A 27,992-nucleotide genomic window follows, 5' to 3' on the forward strand; every position below is an offset into this window, starting at 1 on the left:
TATGCTATTCTCAAGAGCCTTGGAAGTCCATCAGCACTCACCCTTCCTCTTCCTCCTCCTCCTCCTCCCTATCATCTGCCTCCTTGTACCGCTTGTTTAGTATGTAATCTCGCAGGAACCGTTCTCCATCATCTAGTTTTGGGTCATTCCAGTATTCTTTAAGAGGTGCCTAAAGAAAGAATTCATGTGAAAAAGCCACAGATGAAACCCAAAACCCAAAATAAAATTGCCAGACTGAATTTCTGAGTTAAGATCACCAACACCAAGATTCACACAGAAAGATGGTTTTAACATTATCTTGAAAGACAATGCGTAAGAATGATCCAGAAGAACTCCCATCAATGGCCATTTCATCTTAACATAGCAAGATATAGAGGATGAGGGAAGATAGAGAAACATATGTAAATCCTGAAAATTGTCTTTTAGCTGTCTTTAGTTTAGCTACAAGCTAACAGAGTTGCCCTTGTTGGAAATTTAACTACTCAAAATCAGTATCACCCGTTTCAAGAGGAGCATTTCTATCCCATGACTTTACTGCAACAGTTGAAAATTAGAATAACCAGATGCCACTGTAACAAACAGCGCAGAAGTAACAGGCCATGTCTTCCCCTTGCTCATGTCTGCTCCCAAAGGAAACATGTAGACTAACCTAGGAGATTCCATAGGATTGTGTAAGCCCTCATGTATTTCTGTAAGTGGCACTAACCTCTGAAGCCAGTTACAAGAAACTCGTCTAGGGGCAAGATGTCTTTTCATTTGCCAGGAGACAGCTATGGTCCCAACAGCCACATCTGGCTGCCAACCACTGGAGCCCACTCTGCAGCCATCCACAGCAGGATGTCCCCAGGCCATGACTCACCAGGTCTTGAAGTACCTCCCCTACTTGTGACTTCTCCTGACCTTTCAACCAACTGATATAGTTGGCCTCCTCACATTCCTGCAAAAAAGATGGGCAGACAGAACAGAGATAATACCCACTCCAACAACTTAACTAGTATTTTCATTTAAATTACTTCTAGGATGTCTTTTGGGACAGGAGTTCTCCCAAGGTGGCATACAAGAATACAACCTGTACAATAAATATTTGGTAATAAAAACAGCAAATGTTCCAAAAAGCAACAAACCATAGCAGAAGGCAGAACCTACAACACAATTGCTGTCTGACATAAGGATCAGGGTAAGTAAATCTTCAGGACTTTCTTAAAAGTCTACAGTGATGGGGCCTGTCAGACTCTTGATAGCAACGCATTCCAAAGGCCTGGAACTGCTGCAGAAAAGACCCTCGTGTGTGTACTTGCCCACTTAACAGCCCTCACAGGCAGACAAATGAGAAGGGTTTGTCTTGCTGATCTTCAAAGTGCAGCTAGGCTGATATAAGCAAAAGCAATACTTAAGTAATTTGTTTGCAAACCACTTAAGGGTTTAAAAGGTGAAAACCAACACTTTCGACTGGCAGCTACTTTTACTAGAATATTTCAGTACATTTCAAAGCCCTCCTTGGAGGCAAGTAACTATTTATTTGCTGTTGAAATATTTATTCCCTCTCTTTTGCCAATACACCCCATCTCCAACAGAATCAATAGAGCAAGACATCCAAACTGGCTCTCCAGGTTAGATTAAGTTGCCCAACTTAATCTGAGTCATCGAAAATGAGACAGTACCAGTTTATAGAATGACTGGGTGCTGCTCAAACTTGGATCTGAGGGTCTCCAGGGAAACAAGTACAACTGTTGCGTGAATGTCCTTGTGAAGAAGAATACACATGCTCTTAGACTGCTTTAATGGTCGTCTCTATGCTGTATTGTGAACAAGCTACTTGTGCTACAAGGGCATCTATCATACTTGAATCAGGAAGGAATGAAGTATGTTAACATTCCATAGTCAAAGATGATGATGAAATATATTGTTACCTGAAGTGATCTTTTGCACTCCAGATTCATGAAGGAAAGATGCTGGGCTTCCCACACTTCCTCCCCACACTTTTAAACAGCTGTATTTCCAAGTGTGTCCTTGGTTAGAGGACCCAAAAGAAAAATCCCAAACCTACCTCCCCCCACATGCACACGCCCACATGCCCTACTTTCTCTTCCTTGCTTTTGACCCGTTTCTGCAGCAGGGCTGATGAACTGTCGCTTTTGCCCTTTTTTTCAGCGCCATCATCATCATCATCATCATCATCATCATCATCATCATCACTGTCTGCCACAAACTTCTGGAAACTGCACAAAAGACAAGGGCAAATCCAAGAGTGTCTGTAGCTTAAAGGTTTAGATCCATGATTTGGAACAGGGTTTAATGGCTACAAGGAAAGTTAGGTTGCGTACCTGTAACTGTCACTGTGTATTTTAATTTAATACTGTGTATTGTGGTATTTTAATTTAATATTTATATTTTTAATTTATATTATAACTATTGTGAGCTGCCCCGAGGCTTCGGCGAATGGGGCGGCATAAAAATGTTTTAATAAATAAAAATAAAAATAAATAAATTCTTCAAGTGGCCATCTGTGCATCATACATATGGGTAACTAGCAAGCATACCATCCATTAGAGGAGGTGGGAGGTGTCACTACAGGAGACTAGATGGCAACACAGTCTGACCAAAGGAGCACTCTTTGGCTCTCACATCAAGCTGACAGTGATGGACAAACATGGACAGTGTTGATCACATGTCTGCTCTGCACAATGTGTCCAACAGTAGGCAGACTGTCTGTCCCAATCAAAGACTGGCAACTGGGAGTGGTCTCTTGAGAACTTGGATCCTTTGGTGGTGGGTTGCTACATGAGAAACTCACAGGCTGGTTGGCTAGAAGGAGTACCAGCAGAAGACAGAGCTCATAAGGGAGGTGGGGAGGTCCAGATTTTCCCTTCTGTGACTGAGACTGAAATGGGCTTGGGTGTCAGTCCCAGTGGTGCCAATGGAGTGGGTTCAGCCTGTGGCTTGTTCTCAGTGCAACCTAAGCATTGCCCCGTAGAATGCTTGTTATGTTTAGCATTGGAGGGGTTCACTATTTTGGCCACCTTGTGCCTTGGTTTCCTTAAGATGCAGGGATCTCCCTAGTTTGTGGCCGAAACAGTGCAGACTACGGAGAGAAAGGGGCTTCCACTGAAGCAGAGTGAGTAGGCTCCAGCAGTGTGAAGGCACTGACTGCCTGGAGAGGCTTGCTCCAGAGTTCCACATGGTGCTTCCTGGTTTGCTTGGTGAAAGTCATACAGCGAGGGCACTGGTTGACTAAACAAGACAAAATAAGCAAAGAGAATGCCTGCCTGTTGATGTAGGATTGCTACCACATCTCATGCCTTTGCCAAAATGTTGCCTTTGATGCTACTAGTAATTTGGAAATGGGGGGGGGGCATGTGGGGTTGGAATAGCATAGGAAAGGCAAGAGGGGGGTTTTAAAGGCTTTTTTTCTGGAAAGTAGGGAACAATCAGGCACAGTTGAGAGCAATAGAGGTAGTTGAAGATTATAAAGTTGAAGTGAGACAGATGGGATCTACAGTAATAAGAAAGAAGGAAAAACATTCAAAGCTGAAGAGGACAGAACAAGGACAAACTTCCTGAGGTACCGATAAAGGCAGTCAGTTGAAGAACTGAAGGAATGGGTGGGATTCCTCCGCTTTTGTACTGGAAGCTCAACGGGGGTAGGGATTCCTACCAAAATGTTCTTAGCTAATAAATCTTCCCAACAACAGGCAGTGCTCAGACACAGAGCCCATAGGTACTTTCCTCATTTGCAGATAAAGCCAGCACTCAGCTGGTTTGGTTTTGCTCACATATCTTGTTTTTACCCTACTACTTGCTGAATGTCAAAGGTTCTTGCATGTGGGGCACCCTTCAGGTGTTCCATGGCATGTACAGCTTTGCCACACATTAATGAGCTATGAACGGTTCAAATACAGATGTTTGTAGTAACTCTTATTAACAGCAGAACTATTATTCAATTTATACTTTCCTGTATGCACATTAAAATTCTCTTAAGTGTGTCGAGTGCTTTGCAAGTGGTAACATCCTCCAACAAATCATCTGAAAACATAGTTTTATTTGTTATAAACAGCCCAGAGAGCTTCAGCTGTGATACAGAAATGGAATAACATCAACAACAACATGTGTGATGCACAGAGACCACAAAGAAGAACCGATGGAAGGCTGGGGCAATCATTATCATGAGCTCTCCTAACAGCTGACCCCAAACTGCCATAGGCCAACCAGAGGCAAAATGCTAGCAAAGTCCTGTACTGAGGATGGAGTATTTTATACTGATCAACACACATTCCAGGGGGAAAGTACTTGGGAAAAACCCAGTTCAAAAGAAGGAATGAAACTGGACTCAGACTCGGCCAGGCCTGGGACCCAGAATCTCTTCTCGGTGCTCAAAGAGTGGAAATGGCAAGTTCTAAACATGAGACACAGTTTTCCTTCCTCATGAAATAGCAACACTCTACTCCATTAGATACAGTATTTTGAAGAGCAGCATCCAGGAAGGGATGGTTCCTGGTAACTCCTCTCTTTTCAGAAATTAACTAGAAAGGGAAGAGGCACTGCATGCAAAGACCAAGTGAGAGGGGCAGGATAACACAGACCTGTCCTGTTGAAGCTTCTGCCTCCCAACCATCTCCCATTTCTTCACTCACCTCTGCTTGAGTTGCCTCTGTTCTTCCACATAGCTCTATGAAATCATGGGAGAGAAGAGAAGATTAATACAAGGAAAGAGCTATGTCACATGCCACATTCAAGCAAGTTGATGAGGTGTCTTGCTTCCCAAAGTGATCTCTTGCACTCCGGTACCAGGGCCAGACTGACCCTGCAAGTGCCTGCAGAACCATCACAGGCACTTTCCATTTTGCAGTGCAGCTGGAAACCAACACAAAAGGTCTCTTTCCACTGCTGCTCTCAGCCACAGCAATGCAAGCTGTCCCTATGACGCCTTGCGCTCTGGCTCCTGCATCTCCATGCCTCACTCCTCACTTGTACAGTGCTCCAGCCTGGTCATGTCTGTCCCCATGGCATTCCTCCTCAACCCTGGCCACCTTTACCTGAGTGTTCCCCCAGCACAGGGCCCCTGGACTGTTTCTGGACTGCTCTCTGTCTCTCTCTGGTGCCCTCTCTGACTATACCAGACTGCCTGCTGCCTTGTTTCTGATTTTGCAACACTGCCAGGCTTTGACCCTACAAACCTGTGGTGACATGCCTCATACCAGCACCCTGATCCTGGCTTTCTGCCCACCCCTGGTAGCCACCCACGTCCCAGTCCTCACACTGCAGGTTTGAGAAGACTGTGTGTTACCCACCCTTTCTTCCCATCCCTCTGAAGAGCTGGGATCCCCTTGACCAAAACCAACATGTTCTCTAGCAGAGAGCGTCCCCAGATAGGGAGAGGGTCCTCATATGGTGACCCTTACTCATGTGTTTCCCAGTCTCACCTTTTGATTTGTGTCTGCCACTCCTTCCTCATCCTCTTCATCCTCATACTTGCTGTAAAGAAAGAGGGTTACTGAGCTGAGAGATTTCTTGCCACCCCAAACAGGAAATCTGGAAATGTAGTGCTTTATTCCTGGTCGAAAGGGTACAAAATCTATCCAGCTTAGCTGAACCTGTAACTTAGCCCTCCCACAGCTGATAAAGTGTTCCCATAATTGAGTCCAAGTATGGGAATTGTACAGAGACAGAAGCTGAAGCGCTTCACCCTCTCGTTAGCCTAGTGTGTACATACTTAGCAGTTGCCAAAACACTGAGCAAGTGTCCTCCTGATCTGTAAAATCCAGGCCACTGCACAAGCCAAGCACAGAAAAGATAACCCAGTTTATCTACAGTGGTGACAGTGACTGAGAGTATATGATGAATAGAGCCCAGACAAGTATCTACAAATGTTTGACATCTGAAAAGTTTTGCAATGACAACTTTTGCATTTTGAACACTCCAAACATTTTCATTCTGACATGCCTCAAGCATTATTTTTTTAACTGCAACACAAAAACAGTCAAACAGCATTATAAAAATAAAAACAACAGGAGATCTGAACACTACTTAAGGGAAGAAAAAGATCTATAGCACTGGTTACACTGTGCATCCCTGTATGCTAGTACATGATGACAATAATGATGCACGTACGTTGACAAAGGCACTCCAAAAATCCACATATTTATCCATTTGTAAGTTATGCCTAAAGGCTACTCCTTCAAAAGAGGATGTTCATTAAAAGCTCCATCTACTGTGTATCTCCTGTTTGCAGCAGGGAGAGAATTGTGTAAGCCACTGTGAGTTCTTTGTTAAGAAAGAAGCAGGATATAAATCGAATAAAAATAACCAGTGGCTATTTATTCATCCAATGTTGTAATATTAATCTTAATTGTCAAGAGCATGGAAAATCCATTTATGTTGACTTTGTATTATATTCCAATAGATGGGTAGGTAATCCAAAAGAACACGTATATCCTTGAACACTAAAGAACTTTCTATCATACAGTTTATCTGAATTATTACCTCCTTCCAAAAGAAAGCTGCCATTCAGCATTGCCAAAAGAGAAGCATTAGCAGCATTGCATCCTCAGCAGCTTGCCAATTTAATTAAACCATTATTAAAGAGATATTGCATCCACTTACTGAAAACATCAATTTATGCTGAATTAAACATAACCTGATATACACACTCCCTTGTGAAATAGATAATAATGAGGCACTTTACTGGCTGGGCAATATGGGGTGTTCTAGTTCACTATCCCATTCTTGCCTGAGACCCTGCATGTCATATTGATTCTCCAATATTAAATACGTAGGAACATTCATTATAATTACATTCATTATAATGATGTAATTTTTTCAGTCTCCATCAGAACTTCCACTAACATGGTTAGACCTGGAGATGTAAAAGCAGCAGGACCAAACCTAGATTCTAATAAACTGCATATATATCCATGCAGCTGTAGCTGATAGTTTATATTTAGCCTGCAAAGCAGAGAATGGCCACCACGCCCTGAGACTTACAAGCTGCTCCAAGTCTGTCAAACAATCATTTTCTTGACAATTTTAATTTCTGTGTTTCTCTATAATGTTAATACTTTAAACTGCAATTGACATGTATGCATACACCACAGCTCTCTAGCTGCTACAATGGGAGGGAGAGCATTATCTACTTTGGTATGGCAAGAGCACAATGCAGTCCACCCAGGGAGAGGATCCAAAAGTGAAGATTCCAAAACTGACCAGGAAAAGGAAACTCAAGCATAACATCTGTTAAGCTACTATCACATACTAATCACTACTGCATGTTATATATCAAGTGCTGACAGGTAGTAGGAATCATCATGCATCAACTCGAATTAAATGCTTGTTGTTGTTGTTAGTTGCGAAGTCATGTCTGACCCATTGAGACCCCATGGACAACATTCCTCCAGCCCCTCCTGTCCTCCACCATCCCCCAGAGTCCACTTAAGCTCACGCCAACTGCCCCAGTGACCCCCATCTAGCCACCTCATTCTCTGTTGTCCCCTTCTTCTTTTGCCATCTATTGTTCCCAGCATTAGGCTCTTCTCCAGGGACTCCTTCCTTCTCATTAGGTGGCCAAAGTATTTGAGTTTCATCTTCAGGATCTGGCCTTCTAAAGAGCAGTCAGGGTTGATCTCCTCTTGGACTGACCGGTTTGATCGCCTTGCGGTCCAAGGGGCTCGCAGGAGTCTCCTCCAGTGCTCGGCCTTCCTTATGGTCCAGCTTTCACCGCCATACATTGCAACTGGGAAAACCATAGCCTTGACTATATGCACTTTTGTTGGCAGGGTGATGGCTCTGCTTTTTCATATGCTGTCTAGATATGCCACAGCTTTCCTCCCCAGGAGCAAGCGTCTTTTAATTTCTTGGCTGCACTCACCATTTGCAGTGATCTTGGAGCCCAGGAAAATAAAATCTGTCACTACCTCCATTTCTTCCCCATCTATTTGCCAGGAAGTGAGAGGACCGGATGCCATGATCTTAGTTTTCTTAATGTAGAGTTTCAAGCCAACCTTTGCACTCTCCTCTTTCACCCGCATCAGGAGGTTCTTCAGCTGCTCTTCACTTTCTGCCATTAGAGTGGTATCATCTGTGTATCTGAGGTTGTTGATATTTCTCCCAGCAATCTTAATTCCAACTGGTGATTCATCTAGCCCCACCTTTCTCATGATGTGCTCTGCATATAGGTTAAATAGGCAGGGCGATAGTATACAGCCTTGCCGAACTCCTTTCTCCATTTTGAACCAATCAGTGGTTCTATGTCCAGTTCTCACTGTTGCTTCTTGACCTGCATACAGGTTTCTCAAGAGGCAAATAAGATGGTCTGGTACTCCCATCTCTTTAAGAACTTGCCACAATTGTTGTGATCCACACAATTAAATGCTACTAAATGCCAAATAATATCAAGTTATATTTATCAGAAAACTGTTTTCTTTGGAAGCTTACCAGGATGCATTAATTATAGCATGCTGGGAAGCTTTAATCATGCTTCTCTGAAACAGACACTTTGTTCACTTATGATCTTCCTCTGCAATACAAAGCCATACAGACGTTTGTCCTAGGCCAGAGGTATGCAACCTGGCGCACTGATCAGATATTTTGTGTTATAATTCCCATGAAACCAGTATGGTCAGTAATTATAAGAGCTGAAGACACCAGGCTGCTTGTCCCCATTCTAGGCCTCTGGCATGCTTTCAGCTCAGTTCAGTTCAATGAGTGATGGCAAGATCTGATGCTATCTCACATAAGCGTAGTGGGCACACATAAACATGCCCAGAAACCCTCTGTAATGTGCAGGGTTTCTGAGGCAGACATAAAAGTCTCCTTGGCAAGCAAGCCAATGGGGAAAGTACTTTCAGGGAATAAAGAGCTTCAAGGCCACTAAGATATGTCGTCTTAGGACTATCAAATACTAAGACTGTTGCATTTCAGCCATCTATCACTATCAAATATTGAGATTATATATCACTGGCTATCAAATACAGAGACTATTCCACAAAATTTTGAGCCCTCAACTTTTGGGTCCTCAACCTTGGCCTTGCAGGTTTAGACCCAGTGTTTCCAATGGAAAACGTCAAGAGAACATATGGGTGCAATTTAGTTCCAGTTCCGATTACCACTTAGTAAATACCAAGAGCGGTTACATTTACAGTGCTTCGCAAGTATCCACCTATTCTTGGTCAAACATCATTTATTACAACCTGAAAGTGAAGTGGATTTTTGACATATGAACTTGCAGAAGATGGGGACAAAAATGGTTGTGCCCTCCCAGTTCTCACCCAACAGACTAACTGCATGTTCCTGGGAACAATTAAATTTTATGAATCTGATCAAATATTGCCTTAACAAAGTTTTACTTGCTGCAGATATGTAACATGAATATTTTTGTGTAAAATTATCTATAGTTTCAAATGATCGCTATTCTTATATTGATGGGATGGGCAGACTTCACGTTTGTGGGATCTGGGATCTACTTTTATTTTTTTACAACTACCCCACTGAGAACCACCAACTCTGAGTCTGGTAAATTGTTGTACATTTAGAAATTAATTTGGAGACTAGGAATTTGTTCTGAATATCAAAACATGAATGTAGCTCCCAGTTCTTTCACAGAAAAATCCACCTCTGGTTATGCCAAGCTTGCTTGCTTGCTTTGAACACTGTGATTTTGGCTCAGGCAATGTTCTAGAGGTAGATCTAACTCTTAATTTCTGCCCACCACTGCTGTAAATACAGAACCCATAAATTCAAGATACATTTCTGTCTCTAGGGGGTAGTGCCATATTTATGAGAGGAGCATACAAGGCCTTCATTACTTATGAATTGTTCCTTGCTTTGGTTACTTTCCTCTAGCTTGAAGATACTAGGAATAATTATCCTGCCACTGGCTGTCTTTTTGACACTGTCCCTTTCTACTCCTCTCCTCAGCCAACTGTGATAGAAAAATCATGCTACAGACTGGGAAACAAAAGGTTTATTTTTAAGGAGGTAGGGCAGAAACTGAAAAAAGACCTGTGGTGGATGCAAAGGTTTCAGAAGAAAAATCTGACATTTGTTGAGGGCTCAGCTCTAACCAAGAGACACAGAAAGAAGTGGACTACGAGCAGAGCAGAGCCAGCTGCCTCAGCCGGTCTAGGGCCTCTGGCAGACAAGCAGCCACACTCTCAGGGAGCGAGCAACCAAAGTGAGCAAACAGAGGTTTGGCAGCAGGGTTGTAGTGGAAGAAGAGACAGAGGCAGGCAGAGGCCAGCACTAGCCCAGCAAACAGTCTTTTGTTTTCTAAAAACAATTAAAGCGAAGTTCCAGATCAGCTGTTTGCTGATTGACTGAAGGGGAGTCGCCTGATCAGCTAGCAGCAGTTGTGTGGGTGGGGTGATTCATTCTGGCTCCTGACTCCTAGCAAAGCAGAGCAGATTACAACAAGCTGCCCCAGCTGATCTAGGACCTCTGCCATCCAAGCAGTCAAGCTCCCAGGGAGAATAAACAGGAGTTTGGCAGAAGAGCTCCCTAACATTCCCCCTTCTTTCTTTCCTTTTAGTTCCCCCAGACATTTGTTTTCCTCCTTGTAACAATGCTCCCATTTACTAGTAGGACTTTAGTGAAGACGCAGGAAAGCACCAGTTGTCACAACAGTCCACCAAAACGGATTCACAAAAGTAGCACAAAGAATGGACCAAGAAGACTCCACAGTGGTGGGGACCTACAAAACCTGAGCAACATTTGTTTTCTTATCTGAGAACAACACGGCCTACAAGTACAGTAAGTGCAGGCTAGCTGCCCTGTTACAAGCAAAGGTGAGAGCACTGGGTGTTCCCCCTCAAAATAATAAATGAAGATGAAGAGTTTTCAGAAAGAGCAGTGGCAACAACTAAGTGCAGTCCAGAAGCAAGAGGTGCATTGGCAAGCTAAGGCAGTAGAAGAGAAGCCTGAGGGAAGGGAAAATGAGGAAACTCCCTGGAACTGGGTGATAGTCAGATGCAGAAGTACTAGAAGACACTCTGCACCAGTGAAAGCAGTGGAACTCTTGAACAGCTTTACTTGAGGAAGAGATGAGTGAGAAACCCACTGCGGAAGAACTACACAACACACTGAGTAACTCTGAAAAAGAGACAAAAGGCCAATCAAGTAAGGAAAAGGATACCAAAGTTTGCAACAACAAAGGGAGAAGAGTGATAGTTGTGGGAGATTCCCTGTTGAATGAGATAGTAATTTTTGGGTTGTCGCAACATACATATTTTTCCAAGTATGCGGTCTCCCTGGCACCAATATTACCGATATAAAAAGTTCACACAACTCATACAACACACTGACAAATGCCCCTTTCCTTCTCATCCACATGGGAACTAATGACACTGCCCAGGAGAAGCTTTGATGAAATAACATCAGACTTTAAAGCTCTAGGAAGGAAAAGAAAAAAACAGTGTGGCCCAGATAGCCTTCTGCTCAATCCTACCAGTACGTGGAAGAGGAACTGTTAGGGAAAGAAAAATCCTTCAAGTGAATGACAGGCTATGATGGTGGTGCCATAAAGAGAGATTTGGATTCTGAAACCACAAGCTAAGCTTCCTGGAAGATGGACTATTGGCAAATGAAGGCCTGCACCTCACAAAGAACAGGAAGCAGATGTTTGGCCACTGCATGAAAAAAAATCATCAGGAGGGCTTTAAACTAAAACATATGGGGAGGGAGATGTGCAGCATGGCATACCATCACCTGGCAACGACATATATTTCAACAAAGAAAAAACCTAAAGCAGGGCCCAACACCAGTCTCCCAAAAATGCAGGAAGAAAAACGGCACAGCCAGGATGAACTTCAATGTCTCTACACCATTGTCCAGAGTATGGGAAACAAACAACACGAACTTGTGCTCATAATATATGAGGGCAATTATGATCTTATATGAGTAACAGAAACTTGGTGGGATGACTCACATGACTGGAACTCTACAACTGATGGATACAACCTGTTCAAGAAAAATAGAAAGGACAAAAGGGGAGGTGGAGTTGCACTATACATAAGAGACACATATATCTGCACAGAAATACAAGAAAAGGAACTTAGTAGCCCCAATGAAACTATCTGGCTTAATTTAAAGGGAGCAAAAAATAAGAAAAACACTGTTATTGGCATCTATTACCCATCACCCAGTCAAAAAGAGGACAAGAATGCACCCTTTGAAAAGCAACTTGCCAGCATTTCCAAGAAGAATGATGTAGTCATCCTGGGGAACTTCAATTTCCCTAACATATGCAGGGTGCCAAATTCTGCCAAGCATGGTCCCTCCAAGAGATTCCTGACATGTGTTGTTGACAACTTCCTCCAACAGAAGGTAGAGGAAGGAACGAGAGGATCAGCTATCCTTGGTTTAATACTAACAGGGAGGACTTACTGGACAAAAAAGGAGCCATGGGAACTCTAGGGAAAAATGATCATGCAATACATGAATTCTCAATTCTAAGATGACCAAGAAACTGCAGCCAAACACGTACCCTGGACTTCAAGAAACCCTTTTTAAAATAAACTCAGAACAATGAAAACCAAGTTGCCAAAGCAACTCACTCACTAAGGGAAAAGGAGTCCAAGAGGGGTAGGGAATCTTGAAAAAGAAGATTCTCCAAGTGCAGCTACAAACAATTCCACGCTGGGCTGAAAGCAACAGAAGGAGATTCAACAGGGACAAGCACTAAGTCCTCCACCTAAGAAAAAGAAACCAAATGGATCGATACAAGATGGGGAGTACGTATGTGGCTCAACAGAACTGAAAAAGAAAAAGATCTTGGAGTAATTGTGGACAATAGGCTAAACATGAGCCAACAATGCGATGCAACTGCCAAATGGGCAAATGCTATTTTGGGTTGCATTAACAGAAGTATTACTTCCCAGTCACGAGAAGTAGTAGTTCCCTTATACTCCTCACTAGTCAGACCTCACCTGGAATACTGTGTCCAGTTCTGGGCACCAAGACTTAAGAAAGATGCAGGAAAATTAGAAAGGGTCTAGCGGAGGGCAGCAAAAATGATCCAGGGTTTGGAAACACTGCCCTATGAGAAGAGACGGAGGGAACTGGGCATGTTCAGCCTTGAGAAGATTGAGGGGGGACACGATATCCCTCTATAAGTACCTCAGAGGCTGTCACAAAGAGGATGATCAAGATCTCTTCTTGCTGATACCAGAGTGTACAATATGGAATAATCAAGTCAAGTTACAGCAACCCAGATTCAGGCTAATTATCATAAAAAGTTTCCTCATTGTCACAGCAATATGACAGTGGAACCAGCTGCCTAGAGAGGTCATGGGCTCTCCCACACTAAAGATATTCAAGGCAAAACTGGCCAGCCATCAGAGCAGGACTGTGTAAACTGGTCTCCTGCATGAGCAGGGTGTTGGATAACAGCAACAGCAAATCAGATGTTCAACACTGAATAACAATGTGTAAGGTATCTGTTTTGAGGGTGGGAATCTATTGGATTCCTTTAGCTTGGTTCCCTGGACTCCAGCCTGCTTTCTTGTAGCCATGAGTCTGATTTGGCATACAGCATTTGAATTCCTGCCAGGAAGTGAGCCTGAGTGAACTCTACACAAATGGTGTTCCTTTTCCACACACACGATCCGTGGTCTTTGTTTGTGCTGCACATGCTGTGAAAGAAATTGCCAATTGTACAACTATCTCTTGCTTGACTCACTTTCTAAGCCAAGGCCATAATACAAGAACAAGTTCAATGAACAAAAGAGAGCTGGATTTCTGAAAGGGTTTTTACAACTCTGTGAGGATGCAAAGTATTTTTTATTGTGTCACAAAAGTAAACAAAAACAAATTGGCACTTGTTGGTTGTATCAGTATTCACTTCCCTGCGACACTACTTAGTGAGAAGCAGTTTGGCAAGAACTACAGCTGTGTGTCTACTTGGGTATATATTTATCAGCCTTACAATGCTGGACCCTGCAAGGTTTCCTCATTCTTCCTAGCAAAAATGGCTCCAGTTGTGTCAGGTACAATGGGAGCAGTTGGTGAATTGCAATTTTCAAGTCTTGTCACAGATCTTCAAATGGTCTGAAGTCTGGGCTTTTACTGGGCCACTCCAAGACATTCCGATTCTTCTTTTTAAACTGTTCCAGTTTTATTCCGCTTGTGCATTTAAGGTCACTGTCTTGTTGGAATGTGAACTTTATTTATTTAAAGTTTTTATTTAAAGTTTTTATATGCCATCCCCATTGCTACACAGCCTCGGGACGGCTCACAACACAAAATCAGCATTAACAACAAATAATAAACCTACACAATATTGTTATTTAAAATGTGACCAGTGCCCATTCTCACCATAAGCTTCCTCAACAACTCCTTCCCCATGATATGAACACTCTACCTGTACTTTTTAAAATTCTAAATCAAGTTTAGCTAGGGCAAAACCCTACACATTTCCACAAAAGTCTTACAACAGCCCAGCCATTCCATTTTAGCAATATAAAATGCTACCATGAAACTTGAAAGCTGCAATCCTGTACTTACTCACGTGGGCACAGGCCCCAATGAACTCAGTGAGACCCTACTTTCAGGAGGTATGCATAGTGTTACACTGTAAAAAAGCCTCTAGGCAACTAATATTTGGTATCAATTTGTTCATTTATTTGCTCTGTATCATGTTTCCTCCAACCAGCTCAGGACTGATTAGGGCCACTTCCCCCTGCAAATCTTTACAACATTTGCCAAACAGTACACAATTGCTCTCTCCATTAAAAAGCTCCCAAAGAAACTAGTATTACCAACAAATGGTACACAAGGTTGCTGCTATTAAAAATATGTTATATTATTAACTTCTGGCCAAGTTCCAGATCCTTTACAAACTGAAACAGGTGCTTCTCTGAAATTGTCCTATGCTTTGTTCTATCCATCTTGCCCTCAATCCCAATCAGTTTCCCAGTGCCTGCCAAGGAAAAGTGTCCCCACAGTGTGATGCTTTACTTTATGGATGGTATTCTCAGGGCAATAAGCACTGTTGGCTTTCTACCACACACAGCATTTTGCACCAAGGACAAGTTTAATCTTGGTCTCACCAGACCAGAGAAGCTTTTCCTGCATGTCCCTCTAGCATGCCTTTCTGCAAATCCTAAACAGACTTTGATATGGGTTTGTTTCAGCAATGGCTTTCCTCTTGACACTCTTTGATAGAATCCAGCTTTGTGGAGTGTCCAGGTGATAGCTGTGCCATGGATGGCTTCTCCCATCTCAGCTTTGAATCTTTCCAACTTCTTTAAATTTACCATTGGCTTCTTGGCTGCTTCTCTGATTAATGTCCTCCTTACCAGGTCACTGAGTCTTGGTGGATGACCTGCTGTATGCAGAGTCACAACTGAGCCATATTTTGTAATAATGGATTTAATGGTGTCTTAAGGGATGTTTATAGTTTGGGATATTTTAATAATCCAAACTTGAGTGGTACCTTTGGAGTTGTTTTGACTGATTCTTGGTCTTCATGTTGCTGTTTGTTTAGATTTGTTCTCTAAGAAACTCTCATGCCTTCCAGAAACCATTGCAATGTTAATCTGAAATCACCTGGCACTGGAATTGTGCATAGGTGGACTCCATTCAATTGCATACTGTAAGTATGTGACTTCTGGAGGTAGTGAGTTGTGCCAGAGTTTATTTAGGCATGTCACAGAAAAGGGAATAAATACTCATAAAACCAACAAGTGTCAGTTCATTGTTATTTTTACTTAAGTTTTGTGCCTCAATTTAAAAAAAAAAAACATTTTACACCTTCACATTTGAGTATCTTGTGTACATCAAGTGCTAACAATGTCAGTTAAATACATTTCAATTCCAGATTGTAACACAACCAAATGTGGTTGCAGAAGTGGTTGAATACTTCTGCAAGGCACTATAACTCTGCAGATTATTATTATTATTATTACTATTATTACTATTATTGGAACATTTCTATGCCGCCCCTTGCCGAAGCAGCTTACAAACACAATAAAATACAATAAAATACAAAAATAACAATATAAAATTAAAATTAACAATATAAAATAAATAAAAATATAAAAGAAGTCGCCCTGGCCAGATGTACTGAAAGGTAAGAGTGAAGTTACCTGAAAGTAAACCCCAATAATGGGCTAGTTCACATGATTAAACAGCCCACTGTGGCTCATTTAAGCATGATAGGTTATAGCCAATGTTGGCCATTTTGAATAGTCAAGCTGTTACTGCAGCTTGTCCTATCTTCTGCACGTGGTAATTATGGGGTAAGAAGGTTTTTAAAAACCCTTGCATAAACAGGCCATGAGTTCTAATCGAGTTGTTTAATCTACTATTCCTGGATTCTGATGGCAAGACAAAGTGCAGCTTAATTACTCAGGACAGCACTTCTGGGTGCTATAGCTGAAATAAGGCATGGCAATTATGTGAATTCCTTACCTGGGGCTGTATTCACACATAATGACAAGCCATGGCATGGTGAAACCTGGCATGTTTCCTTGAATCAACATGATGAACTAGCAGTTAGATATTTCCATATTGTTTCCTGTTATGTGTAAAGCTGGTTACAATCTTTTTCTGTGGTTTCCCCACTTTAGCCAGTACCTGCTGTCTAGCAATGTTGCCTGCCTATCTGCCTGCCCGCCCCCTGCCCAGGTTGCCAACCTGCCCGCCCACCTCATATGCTGCCTGGCCAATTGCTGAGCTACCCAGCTCATATGGAAGCTATCGCCTTAAGAACTCTTTGAAGGGCAGGGACAGTACAAGAGAGTCTGCAGATGCTTGCAAGGTGATGGTGTGGTGCTGCTGGATAAGCCAGACAGATGAGGTTGGTGCCCCAGCCAGGAGGTGGGGAGATGGGTGATTGGCCAGGAGATGGGCATGGAAGCAGTGGGGTGGCTGAGCAAAGGAAAGTGCACTCTGAGGAGGACGACAGGGAGTAGCAACTGCAGAGCTACCAAGTGCTCAAATGAGCAGACAGGTGCTCCACAAAGCTGTGGTTTCCAGCTGCAGGGGCTTGATGAGGTATGTGCTGCCATTTGTGAGGAATTACATATATTCATTTTCCCCAAAATGTTCCCCAACCTCATCAAACAGTAGAATACATTCTGAAACACCCCATGATTTCAAAATTTCCTGGAAATGTACATCTCTGCAGCTGTCAGATTTAGTACTCAGAACTGTTTCAGAAGTGTTTGTTGTGCCTTTCAAGTTGTCAGTCTATGATACATTTAGACTTCTGATCCATCCTAACCTTAATGAATCAGAATCCATCCTGGCCACTACTACACAAGCAGTGAAGAAGATGCCAACAGTAAAAGGTAATGGGCTGCCACTTAATTTGCACAATGAATGCAGATATTTTTGGGCACCCCTTCCCACATTTTATTTCAATTTTCCATAGATACTGCTGTCAACACGTACAAGCATTATCTCCAGATCCAAAATACACAAACACATCATCTTACCAATCTGAATTAGGTGAAAGATATAAATATAGTAAACTTTGAATACTTGAAAGGCCATCCATATAACCTTGGAATTCAGATATCCATTCCCAATTTAATTGAATAGCAACTAGTACAGTAACAGTAATACATGAGTGGACAGAAAAATTAAAGTCTAATGTTAAAGTACTATCTAGAGTGATCTAAAAACTTGTGCAGCTGCAGTGACAGCAGAGTTCAAATTATCATAGATTTGCATTTTCTTATAAGAAAATGAAAAGACCTAACCAAATACAGAGGTAGTAAAAACAAGCTGTGGAATATCTTGTGAATCACAGTGTAACACTCAGTTCCTTCTCCTAACCCACTGCCTCTGTTGCTATACACTTTTATGAAATTCAGTATTCTTTCTCCATCCCAGCAAATGCAAAGCACTACACAAAACTTGCTATTGTGAAAACAATATGCACAAATTAAGGTCAAGTGTACAAATACTCCCTGCATTAGAGAGGTATTTGGAGGCTTACACATATTGGACTATGCCCTATGTAGAGATTACCTATTACAATTTGTGGCACTCCAGAAGTTTTGACCTACACTTCCCATCAGTCTTAGCCAAGATTGAGATGATGAGAAGTGTAGGTCAAAACACAGGAGGCTCATAAATTGTCTTTAACTGACAGTGCTAGTTCAAAACAACACCTGTCTTCAGAAGTTAGAGATGCTAAAGAGACACCAACACGGTGCAGAAAATGAGAATGCAATGATTCACACACAGCACTAGATCATGGTTTACAGCTAGATGGATTGGTCTGAATGAGTCCAAGCAAAGCAGCAAGCACATGTGCTCCCCAATCCTCTGTTTGGGGAGCACATGTTCCCACACTGAACAGACAATGATTTCAGCAGAGATTACTTTCATTCTTAAAGAATCCCATCTTAGCATAACATAGAAACATAGAATGCAGCAGATACTCTGATTTTTCTTGCCTTACCCTGCCTTCTCCAATATGACCTTCCTCTCATAATCCTTCAAAAACATGGGCTTTTTCCTCTTCCTTGCTGGTTGCTTCTCAGTGTCACTGGTTGATGAAGAATCTGGGGGAAAAGTAAAGTAAATACATAGTCCCCAAGTTGCAAACAACCCATACTTATGAATACACAGACGGCCATAAACCCTATATAAATATCCCTAGCAAAAAGCTGTAAATATCTCTGGAGAACTATGCAACGTGTTTAGAGAGGCATAATCAGTGGCCATGTAGTTCCCTAGAGATACAGTATTCATGGCTTTTCATTCAGTGATTTTGGCTTGTGCCCCAAAACACATTGGCCTGGGTATGCTCATGTAGGTTCCATAGTTCCCCTTTGGTTTTTTCTTCAGCATCTGCCCTTGTAACCAGGGCCTCAGCTGGTACAAGGCCATTTATGATGAGAAAAAGAAAATGGCTGTACCCTTTAGGTCTGCCTCAAGAAAGTAACTCAAGTGCTAACCCCACCCACCTCCAGCAGCACAATCAAACCCTGACTCTCCAAGCACTAGGGCCATCTCCATCATCCTCATCGTCCTCTGTTAACGCTAGGCTTAATGTTACCTCAAGAATGTTCTGAAATGTTTTAAGAATTGTTTCGTTTTTACAATATTGTATACCTACACACATACATGCAGATTCCCTCTCTCTCTTCAGTAACTGTAGTTACTTGTAGTGAATATGGAAGTGTTTTTAGGTGTTTCATATGCACACGAAGGTAAAATATATACAGATACTAAGACAGATACTGACCCAAGTGACACACAAATTCAGTTTAAGGATGTTCTCAGGAACACAACTCATTCTTAATTGAGGGACTACCAGTAATAACTGATCACCTGGCAATTCAAGAGCAATCATAATCCAACTTATATTAGGACATCATCAGACATATTCATATCCCAGGCAAGAACATCAGTTAGTATGAGTTAACAATTTGTCATATATACAGGACTAGCACTTACCTTCCTCACTGTAGAATGTGACATCGTTCTGATATATCCGGGGGTCCTTGGTTTTCAACATGGCTAGTGTGCAGTAAAAAGCACGATCCAGTTTGGGGTCAACTTCCTGCCACATTAGAAACAACCATAAACTTAGGCAAGACTTCCACTGGAAAATGCAATCAGTTAGAAGTATCTGTTTTCCCTCTGGCCTGGGGAAAACAAAACCCAAGCGATCTTGCATTACCACCGGGCAAGAGAAAAGGACAAAGGAGACCAGCCTCCCAATCTCTGAGCTCCCACCACCTAAACACCCCCAGGTAGCACAACCCCAGAGGGGAATGCTACTCGGCTTCAATCTAGCAATCTTCTTTACACTCATGCCCTCCAGGTGTTTGGACTATAACTCCCATCAGCACTTGCAAGTAAAGCCAATAGTTAGGAGTGGTGGGAGCTGTCGGGCATCACGGTGGGAAAATCCCATCCGGTCCTATTTAATCACAGTCTCCTACTCCTAGCTCCTAGGGAAGGATAGACGAGCCACAAATCCTCAGATATTATATCGGGTGGGGGTGAGCTTATCTAGGAGTCTAAATCAATTCATATCTGGGAAAAGAACTAAGACTTTTTTTTCTACTCACCTCCTCCTCCTCCTCCTCACTAGACTCCGTTTCGGAACTCGACTCATCATCACCTGTACCCCCATACCGATCCTGCACTGTGGGGCGGGGAGAGAGAAATGAATGGTGTCGGGCATGAAAGAAGCTACAAATGATGCGCATATTCTAATCAACAGTCTTCCCCAGAAAAGGGAGCGCGGCCCAGCCACCCTCTCCATCACTCACGCCGCTGCAGCTCCTCGCGTCGTCGGTACTGTGCGTAACGCGCAGCGAAAGCTGTATTAATCCGCCATTCCTGCTCCGCAGACATTGCTCCGCACGCCACACTCCAGCGCAGCAACGCGGTTCACTGCCGGGTCAGCAGTCACGTGAAAGCGAAGGGCCGCGCTCATGTCCCCGGAATAAATTGGGAGAAAAGCGGCCTCCTCTTCCTTCTCGGCGCTGCAGAGGCTGCAGCTGTCGATAGCGACTCCCGTGGCCGTACGCTGTGTTATTGTCGCGCCGATTTATCTATGTACGCACAGGCAGTAAAGTGAATTGGAATCTGAACTAACACGCCCAGAACTCGTGCCAACAGGCCATTGCTTGAATGCCCTGGTACAATCTGGAGCGCCAAAGAGCTAAAATAAAGACGTTTTGTGGTCTCTTAAATGGGAAAACTTTACTACAAGACTTTCTAGTTTTAACACCTTGGCATCCCTGCCTGAACTCGAACTAGAATGTAGGATGAAATAAGCTTTCCTTAAGTATAGTCCATCAGCTGCTTTATCCTCCGTTGGCAGGTTTTGTTTTGTTTTTGCAGATAATCATTATCTGACCCCACAATTTAGCATTTTTCTTACAACCCTTGGGCTATATAGGGCCATCAAAAGAAAAAAGAAAGTGTACTATGGTTTTGATGAAATGAAATATAGTCCTGGAAAAAATATGCCACAGTAATGCCTGCCCACATAGCAAAATATTGTACTATTGTGTTGAATCACTTTTGCTAAGCTGGAAGGGCATGGGCTTGCAGCCAGAAGTTGGACTTGATGGCCTCATAGGCCCCTTTCAACTCTACTACCTTTGAAATTCTACTACTGTATAAGCCTTTATAGCGCTCAAGCTTCTTGCTTGTTTCTGTTGCAACAGGGCTACCTCTTGCCTGGTCCTAGGAAAGGGTGGGTAAAAAATGGAAGAAAAGCAATGTTGCTAGAAATCACACAGACTCTTTTGAGATGTGGGGACAGGAAAGGTCTGGCAAACTTACAAGGCTACCTTGTGATTTGTAACACAATCTTATCCACGTCCACTCAGAAGTAAATCCTACAGGAGAAACTACTTCCATATAAGCATGCATAGGATTGCATTTCTAATAACAATTTGAATGTTTCTCTTAACATAGGGGTAGGCAACTTGTGGCCTTCCATCTTTTGACCTTCAGGTCCCCTCATCCTTTGCTATTGGCTGTTCTGACTAGATCTGATGGGATTTCTAGGCCAAAACATCTGGAGGACCTCCCCTGTGCATCTAACAGAGCAACAACACTGCATTTTTTTTCTGGAAAGCTGCTCTCACTGTGTCAAGTGGAGCTTATTCTTAAATATTGGAATCTAGTTCCTGTCAATCCTGACTATTAGCATGCTGGTTGGAGCTAATAGGGTTGTAATCCAACAACATCTGGAGGACCACAGTTGCCCTCTCCTCAATTAAAGATTACCATTCTGCATTATATGAGCTTTGGTTGCCTATGTAACTAAAGACCCTGTAGCTGAACTTAAATCCTGAGCAACTCCTGTAATTTTTTTTTTATATCCTACTTTTTTTTCTTACATGGAACTCAAAGCAGCTTACAACATTCTCCTCCTGCTGCTCTCAATTATATCTCTACAACAACAACCCTATCAGGTAGGTTGGGTTGAGAGTCTGTGACTGGCCCAAAGCCACCCAGTTGGTTCCTTGGTCAAGCAGGGACAAGAACCTGAGTCTAGTCCCATGCTCTTTACTATTACACCACACTGGCTCTTTTACTACATGTATCCACTGGGACTACCCTTCGATACACTCTCAAGGCACACACCACCTTGCCTTTAGGCAAAAACAGTGGCTTTCTTGCTTGTAGAGCTGCAGTGATGGTAATCCCTACTGCTCGTGGTTTCCTGGCCAATGCTGGGCACTTGGCAAGGAGTCAAACACTGAAGTTGCAAAACAGGCTCAGCTGTTTGTGCTTTCATTTCTCTCCTTGCTTACGTCTAGGGCTGCACCCAGCTCGCTCCCGTCCCCCACTTTGCTTGACAACTTGTGTTACAAAATGCTTGGCTTCCTTCCTTCCCTGTGTCACTGAGTGCCACACCCCACAGCTGGGACAGTGTTCTGGCCGATAAAGCTCAGCTAATTTACCCTGCACAACCCAGGAGGTTTCTGTCTGATCAGCACAGATGGAGCCTCCCTGACTGCACTATTTCTTACTTTGCAGCCCTACTGCAGTTGAACCAGACAGATGACCCCAGTCTATTCCAGCACCGAATGAAAGAGGAAAGCAACCTTTGGCACCCTGTGTCAGATGTGTTAGGCTACAACTCCCATAATTTCAGCCTCCACAGGGATGCTGCCTGGTGATGCTGAGAACTGTAGTGCAACACATCTGGAGGTCATGAAGTTGGGAATGGGCAGCTTAAGGCATCACTTTTCTCCCATGCAAACATGTGGAAGAGGCAAAACATTGGTTCAGTGGCTTCCATGAACCACAGCAACCTTTGAGAAGAGAGCAATGTTCCCCCTTCCAAATTTGCTGTAGAGCTTTACCAGAGATTGCAGACAATGAGAAAAGGACATTTCTAGCAATACCCAACCTGGAAAAGGGGGTCTGGAGTCAAGTGGTGGCACGTATGCATTTCATTTTTCTCTTTATCTCAATCTGCTTATTGCATGGAGACAGGGCACAGTCCACAAGGGGGACTAATTTCTATCAGTCTGATTTTACACCAGCCTTTTCCAGTCTGGTGCCCTCTGGATGTTTCAGCTTATGCCTCCCAGTGTTCCTGACCCACACTGGCTGGGGATGGTGAGAGTTGTAGGCCAACACAGCTAGGCCCATAAAATTAGGAAGGCTGCTCTTTACAGCAAGATACACCCAAGTCTTTCCTGTGTTCTCTTTTCCTTTCTTACAGTTGTCAAGAAATTCAATGGTACGAACCTAGCTTCTGTGGCATCCACCTGTGGAAGATACTGCTGCATTTTTGGGCTTGTTTAAAGAACAGTGATGATAGAAGACAACTTCTGGGGTTATTTCATCTTCTTGTTTTTTCATATTCAAGAAAGATGTCAATTGAAAGCAAGATGAGGACTTCTTAAAGCATTTTTCCATACCAGATAAGGGTGAACAACAGAACAGTTCTGTTTGATTCTGGGGTTGCACTATTCACTGCATTTCTCTAGGCCAGACTTCTCCAACCTGGTGGCCTTCAGAGACATTTGGATCACAACTCCCAGAATTCTCATCCAGCAAGACCATCGAGTGGAATTCTGGTTGTTGCAATCCAAACATGCCCAGAGGGCACAAGGTTGGGAAAGGCTGCTCTAGGCAGGTGGAATGATTCAAGACAGTAATTTATAGTGAATGGAACTGACTTAAATTTGCTATTGATGGAAAGAGTCTGTTCTCAGAATCAATGAGACAACAGTCAAAATGCAGTAGTTATGGGGAAAAAACCCCCTCAAAGCACTATCCTATGGATTGCACTCCTTGTTAAAGAAAGTCTGTATAAATTACTCTTTTCAATGGTTCTGCTCTCACCAGTGCACCAGATATTGCATTTGGGGTTTTAATGTCTGTAAACCACCCAGAGAGCCCTCTGGGCTATTGGGGTGGTATACAAATGCAATTAATAATAATTGCATTATTATTATTATTATTATTATTATTATTATTATTATTATTATTATTATTGGCCTTCGAGGCTTAGCCAGTCTGCAGCTAGCAGAAGGCAATAGGGAGCAAAGCCTACTGGAACAAATTTGTATTTTCATATGTATTTTGTTAGCCAGCCAGTGTTTTTCTTTTGGAAAAAGGAAGGTGAGACAAGTTGTGGTATGGAAGCTTCACACACTCCAAGTCCTGGCTCAGCCATGAAGCCCATTTTCTGACCACTCTCTTTCAGGTGAACCTCCTCACAGAAGGTTGCTGGAAAGAAAGAAAATGCAACCCCTTCAAAAAGCTGCCTTGGCCTTCTCAGAGGATGCAAGAGATTCAAATTTAAGCAGTACATCTGAAGAGCCTATAAAGAAGATCCTATAAAACCTTGCTAAGTCCTGTTAAGGGACAAAGTATTATTGTAGCAGCACATGCCATTGTACATGCTTTTAATCTTTAAGTGGCTTGGACTTCCACAAATTACTTCTTTGAATCCTTCCAAGGTGGATGCTAGTCCCACAGTGCTGGAGACAGTTCCTGTGTTAAAAAGCATGGTGCATGCACATGTTTAGCAGTGTGAAAATCTAGAGAAGCCCTGTAATTAAGTGCAAGCCTGGGTGTGATGCAAGCCTCTTCCACTTATAGGTGATTCACAGCGATGATTCACAGTTCCCAACATGTCTTTTGTGGCTTCTGTCTTATATGCTGTTAAGGTTCAACATTTTAATAAAATGTGTTCAACTATAGTGCCACAATCATAATTATACCCCCATTCTTCTTCAGGGGAATAGGACTTTGTCCTCTGAAAGCAAAGGGAAGGATTCCCCTTAAGAAGAATCCCCCAGAATCACAAGTCAAAAAGAGAGAAATATATGTAATGTTTTTAATAATTAAATTAATCATTCTGTAAAACAAACCCTCACAAATCACAATAAATAGAATAAATTTCTCCTTTAAAATCTACTATACACAGCTCAGACCCACAAATTCATTAAAGGGAATAAGCTGCCAGAACAAATCTTAAAACATTTTAGTCAAAGATAACAGACTAAGCAGTGTTTGAATGCATATATGAACAGCAGGAGTCTTAACTACCAAAAGGCCACAGTGGAAATGGCTTAAAGATCATAAGATCCTCATCAATCCTAGAAGAAGGCTTGATGTGGATCCTAGTAGAAACAGTATCCTGTGCATAAGAGGTTACAGATCTTGCATCCCATGCTCCACAAGGAAAGCATAGCCAACAATTCAATCCACAAATGTACAATTATGTCACAGCAAATCTGCCTAGCCCCCAATGCCAGGTACAGTAACCAGCCCACGCACCTTGACATCCCTACCTGTACACAGAGTAAAATCCATTGGAGAATTGTAATATAATCTTCCATAGGAAATGTGGAATGGAACAAGGTGCAGAGGGATTCCTCATAGCAAAACACCAAGTGTTCCTGAAGAGGGCTGGGATTCTTTGTGCCAGAAGGAAGGGGTGAGAAGGTCCCAGCCAGCAATGTGAGATTTTCCCACATTCTCCTAAGGAGATGCTTATGCCAGTGGAGTGTTTAAGTACACCATTCTCTGTTTAAGATGAAGCAGAGTCAAGGAGGATATATGCATGAGTCCTCCACCACAAGGGCCTTCTGGCTCCCAAGAAACTGCCAAGGTTAGGAAAAACTGGAGAGCAGAAGCAAAGAAGAGAATTCATAAAATACATATAAATAGAAACAACAGCAAAATTAATTCAACTCACACTCTGAGGTAGGGCAGGAGGAGCTGCCTTTGTTCCAGGGCCCTGGCAAGAAAGGGAAAATCTCTGGGAATGAGGGTGGGGGTGAAATATACAGAAAGGAGCTGCCTCAGTGCTGCTCCTGCTCCCTTTTAGCCTGGGCAAGATGCCCCCCTTAGGCTAAGCTGGGACAGAGAGGTGCTGTTCCAGGATGCTCTGGATGTCTGAAAGCCCCAGCTGTTGTGCGAGCTCCAATGGTGTCCGCCCCTCAGAGTCCTGGTGCTGCAACTTTGATTGAGGTGCCAAGAAGCAGACCACATCACTGTGGCCTTCCCAAATAGCAACATGGAGGGGCAGAGAGCCAGAGGCATCTGGGATGTTGACATCAGCGCCATGATCCACCAAGATTTTCAGGGTGTCAAGGAAGCCTGTGCGGGCAGCATCGTGGGCAGGCACTGTGCCTGATTCATCTTGGATGTTAGGATTAGCACCTTGCTTCAGCAGCTCCTGAGCCACAAAGATGTTACCAAACATCATTACCTAGGGGAAGACAAAAGGGTCAAAGAGTGATGAGGAAGGGGATGTCTACAGTAGGGTAGGCAGATAACACTGAAATCCATTTTCCGGTCAGAAGGGGAAGCAGAAAAGGCTACAATCCAGCAGATACCATATTCATAGACTCTAGTCAGAACAACACATTTTCTAACTGCAATTCCCATCATTCCCAACCAGCATGGACCTCTAGATGTGTTGGAAATCATAGAAGTTCCTGTCCCAGGCATCTGGTGGACACCAGGCTGGGGAAAGGTGGTATAAGCAGCTCAAATGAGGCCTGAACTGATGGGGCTGCTTGACTTACAATGCAAGTTTTGCCTCTCCTTTCCCCCCATACTAATCAACTCATTCTGTGCCCCTTGTGTGACCCTACTTGACATGGCCCCAGCAGGAAAGAGGGGCAGCCTGTATGATCTATGCCTGCATGCTGCTTACAAAAAGCAGTTTTTTATATTTGTCTTGGGTGAAATTTCCCTGCATAGATGAAAATATGAGTCAGAAGAAAGAATGTAAATGAGGAGATCCACTGCTCCAAGTGCAAGGTGACCAAGATGTTTGAAGCCAAACATCCTGCAAGTTCGGAGCAAGGAGAGCTGTCTGTTAGGATGGGGTGGCCAAAGGAGTACTGCTGTCTAATCCCGCCCAAGCTGGTCTAAGTCTCATGTCCCCTAATCTACACGGACTGCACGGCAGGCATTCAGAGATTATCCTAGTTGACATGATGCCTCATATCTGAGACCAGGCCTCTGACCTAACACGGGTTGGGAATCTGAGCGCCGGGAAAGAGGCAGCGGACAGAAACAGCAGGCAGGCTCTCGCCTTCGGGATTCGGCCGAGAGAGGCGAGACTGTGTTTTCTCTTTGGCCAGGAGATATCCGCGGGCTGCCTACCTGCAGCGCGGTCTTGCCGAAGCGGTTGTGCGAGTCGGGATGCACCAACTCCTCGTGCAGGAGGCGCCGCACCTCGGCAATGTCTCCCCGGGCGGCAGCCCCGGTTAGCTGGTCGCCGGCGCGGATCTCGGCGTTGCCCGGCAGCATGCCCGCGCCGACACCTAGAATCATAGAATAGCAGAGCTGGAAAGGGCCCTGAAGGCCATCGAGTCCAACCCCCTGTTGTTACGGGACATCAATTACACCATCCCACTCAGATGGCTGTCCTGAAGGAGAGTGGGGCGGCTAAGAGTCAACCGGGACAAAACCGACGTCTACCAGAGAAGGACCCGCCTCCCTCTCCCATCTATACGTGACAGCCCAAACTTAGACCTCCTGCTGATCCTCCTCTCTAGCTTAATGGTGCAGGGAAGCATTCTGCACACGCCCAGACCCCCCCTTTTAATCTAATCATCCGCGACTTCGCCAATCGTTGCTTGTGAGTATGCCGGCCGGCCGGCATGAAGTGAGCCTCACTCCTCTGCCCGATGTGATGGTGACGGCGGTCTTCCTTTAAGCGAGGAGCTCCCTCTTCAATGCTTACCTCCACCCCGGGAGCACAGACTCTTCTCCCAACACTTGTCAAGTGGGATAGCGGCCGGCCGGCCGGCCGACGAACCAACAGGCGTCTCGTTCGCGGCCGCCGCCGCCGCCGCCGCCGCCTCTCGCAGCGCAATTGCTCTTGCTCGCTCGGGTCGCCTCTGCTGCCGGGGCGGGGCTCGCCCGGCTCAGAGTCGCGGTCAAGGAGCAGCCGCCGGACAGCTCGATGTAGATGCTGATGGAATGCCAAGAGAAGGCAAGGGCGGTGCCGTTGGGGGCTCGCCTCGTTCGGGGCGGGGCTGCTACTGAGCTCAGGAAAGCCGATGAGGGCGGCGGCAGGCCGCCTACCGATC

The 27,992-nt window shown here is 43.8% G+C and overlaps 2 protein-coding genes across 5 annotated transcripts in view; both read right to left on the reverse strand.

Moving 5' to 3' along the window:
• Positions 1-20,392, reverse strand: part of KRI1 (KRI1 homolog) — a 36,106-nt gene extending 15,714 nt beyond the window's left edge. Inside the window, exons 1-9 of one of the 4 annotated variants that reach the window (XM_044419273.1) lie at positions 20,226-20,392; positions 20,022-20,098; positions 19,402-19,507; positions 18,401-18,503; positions 5,421-5,472; positions 4,632-4,666; positions 2,048-2,219; positions 860-937; positions 42-169 (exon numbers count right to left, since the gene is read on the reverse strand). In XM_044419273.1, the coding sequence (XP_044275208.1) occupies positions 42-169; positions 860-937; positions 2,048-2,219; positions 4,632-4,666; positions 5,421-5,472; positions 18,401-18,503; positions 19,402-19,507; positions 20,022-20,098; positions 20,226-20,310 (836 nt within the window). In that variant the 5' untranslated portion in view covers positions 20,311-20,392. The remainder of the gene's footprint in view (positions 1-41; positions 170-859; positions 938-2,047; positions 2,220-4,631; positions 4,667-5,420; positions 5,473-18,400; positions 18,504-19,401; positions 19,508-20,021; positions 20,099-20,225) is intronic. The other 3 variants (XM_044419274.1, XM_044419275.1, XM_044419276.1) reach the window with 3 other exon arrangements.
• A 4,369-nt stretch (positions 20,393-24,761) lies between these two features.
• CDKN2D (cyclin dependent kinase inhibitor 2D) lies at positions 24,762-27,991 on the reverse strand. The gene is made up of 3 exons (XM_044419278.1): positions 27,644-27,991; positions 27,061-27,221; positions 24,762-26,155 (listed from the first exon to the last, which is right to left on the reverse strand). The coding sequence occupies exons 2-3, from the start codon at positions 27,205-27,207 to the stop codon at positions 25,796-25,798; spliced, it is 507 nt and encodes a 168-aa protein (XP_044275213.1). The 5' UTR covers positions 27,208-27,221; positions 27,644-27,991; the 3' UTR covers positions 24,762-25,795.
• Between the last annotated feature and the right edge of the window lies 1 nt (position 27,992).

This window comes from Varanus komodoensis, unplaced genomic scaffold (genome assembly GCF_004798865.1).
Source record: "Varanus komodoensis strain SLA01 unplaced genomic scaffold, ASM479886v1 scaffold101, whole genome shotgun sequence".
NCBI classification, from domain to species: domain Eukaryota; kingdom Metazoa; phylum Chordata; class Lepidosauria; order Squamata; family Varanidae; genus Varanus; species Varanus komodoensis.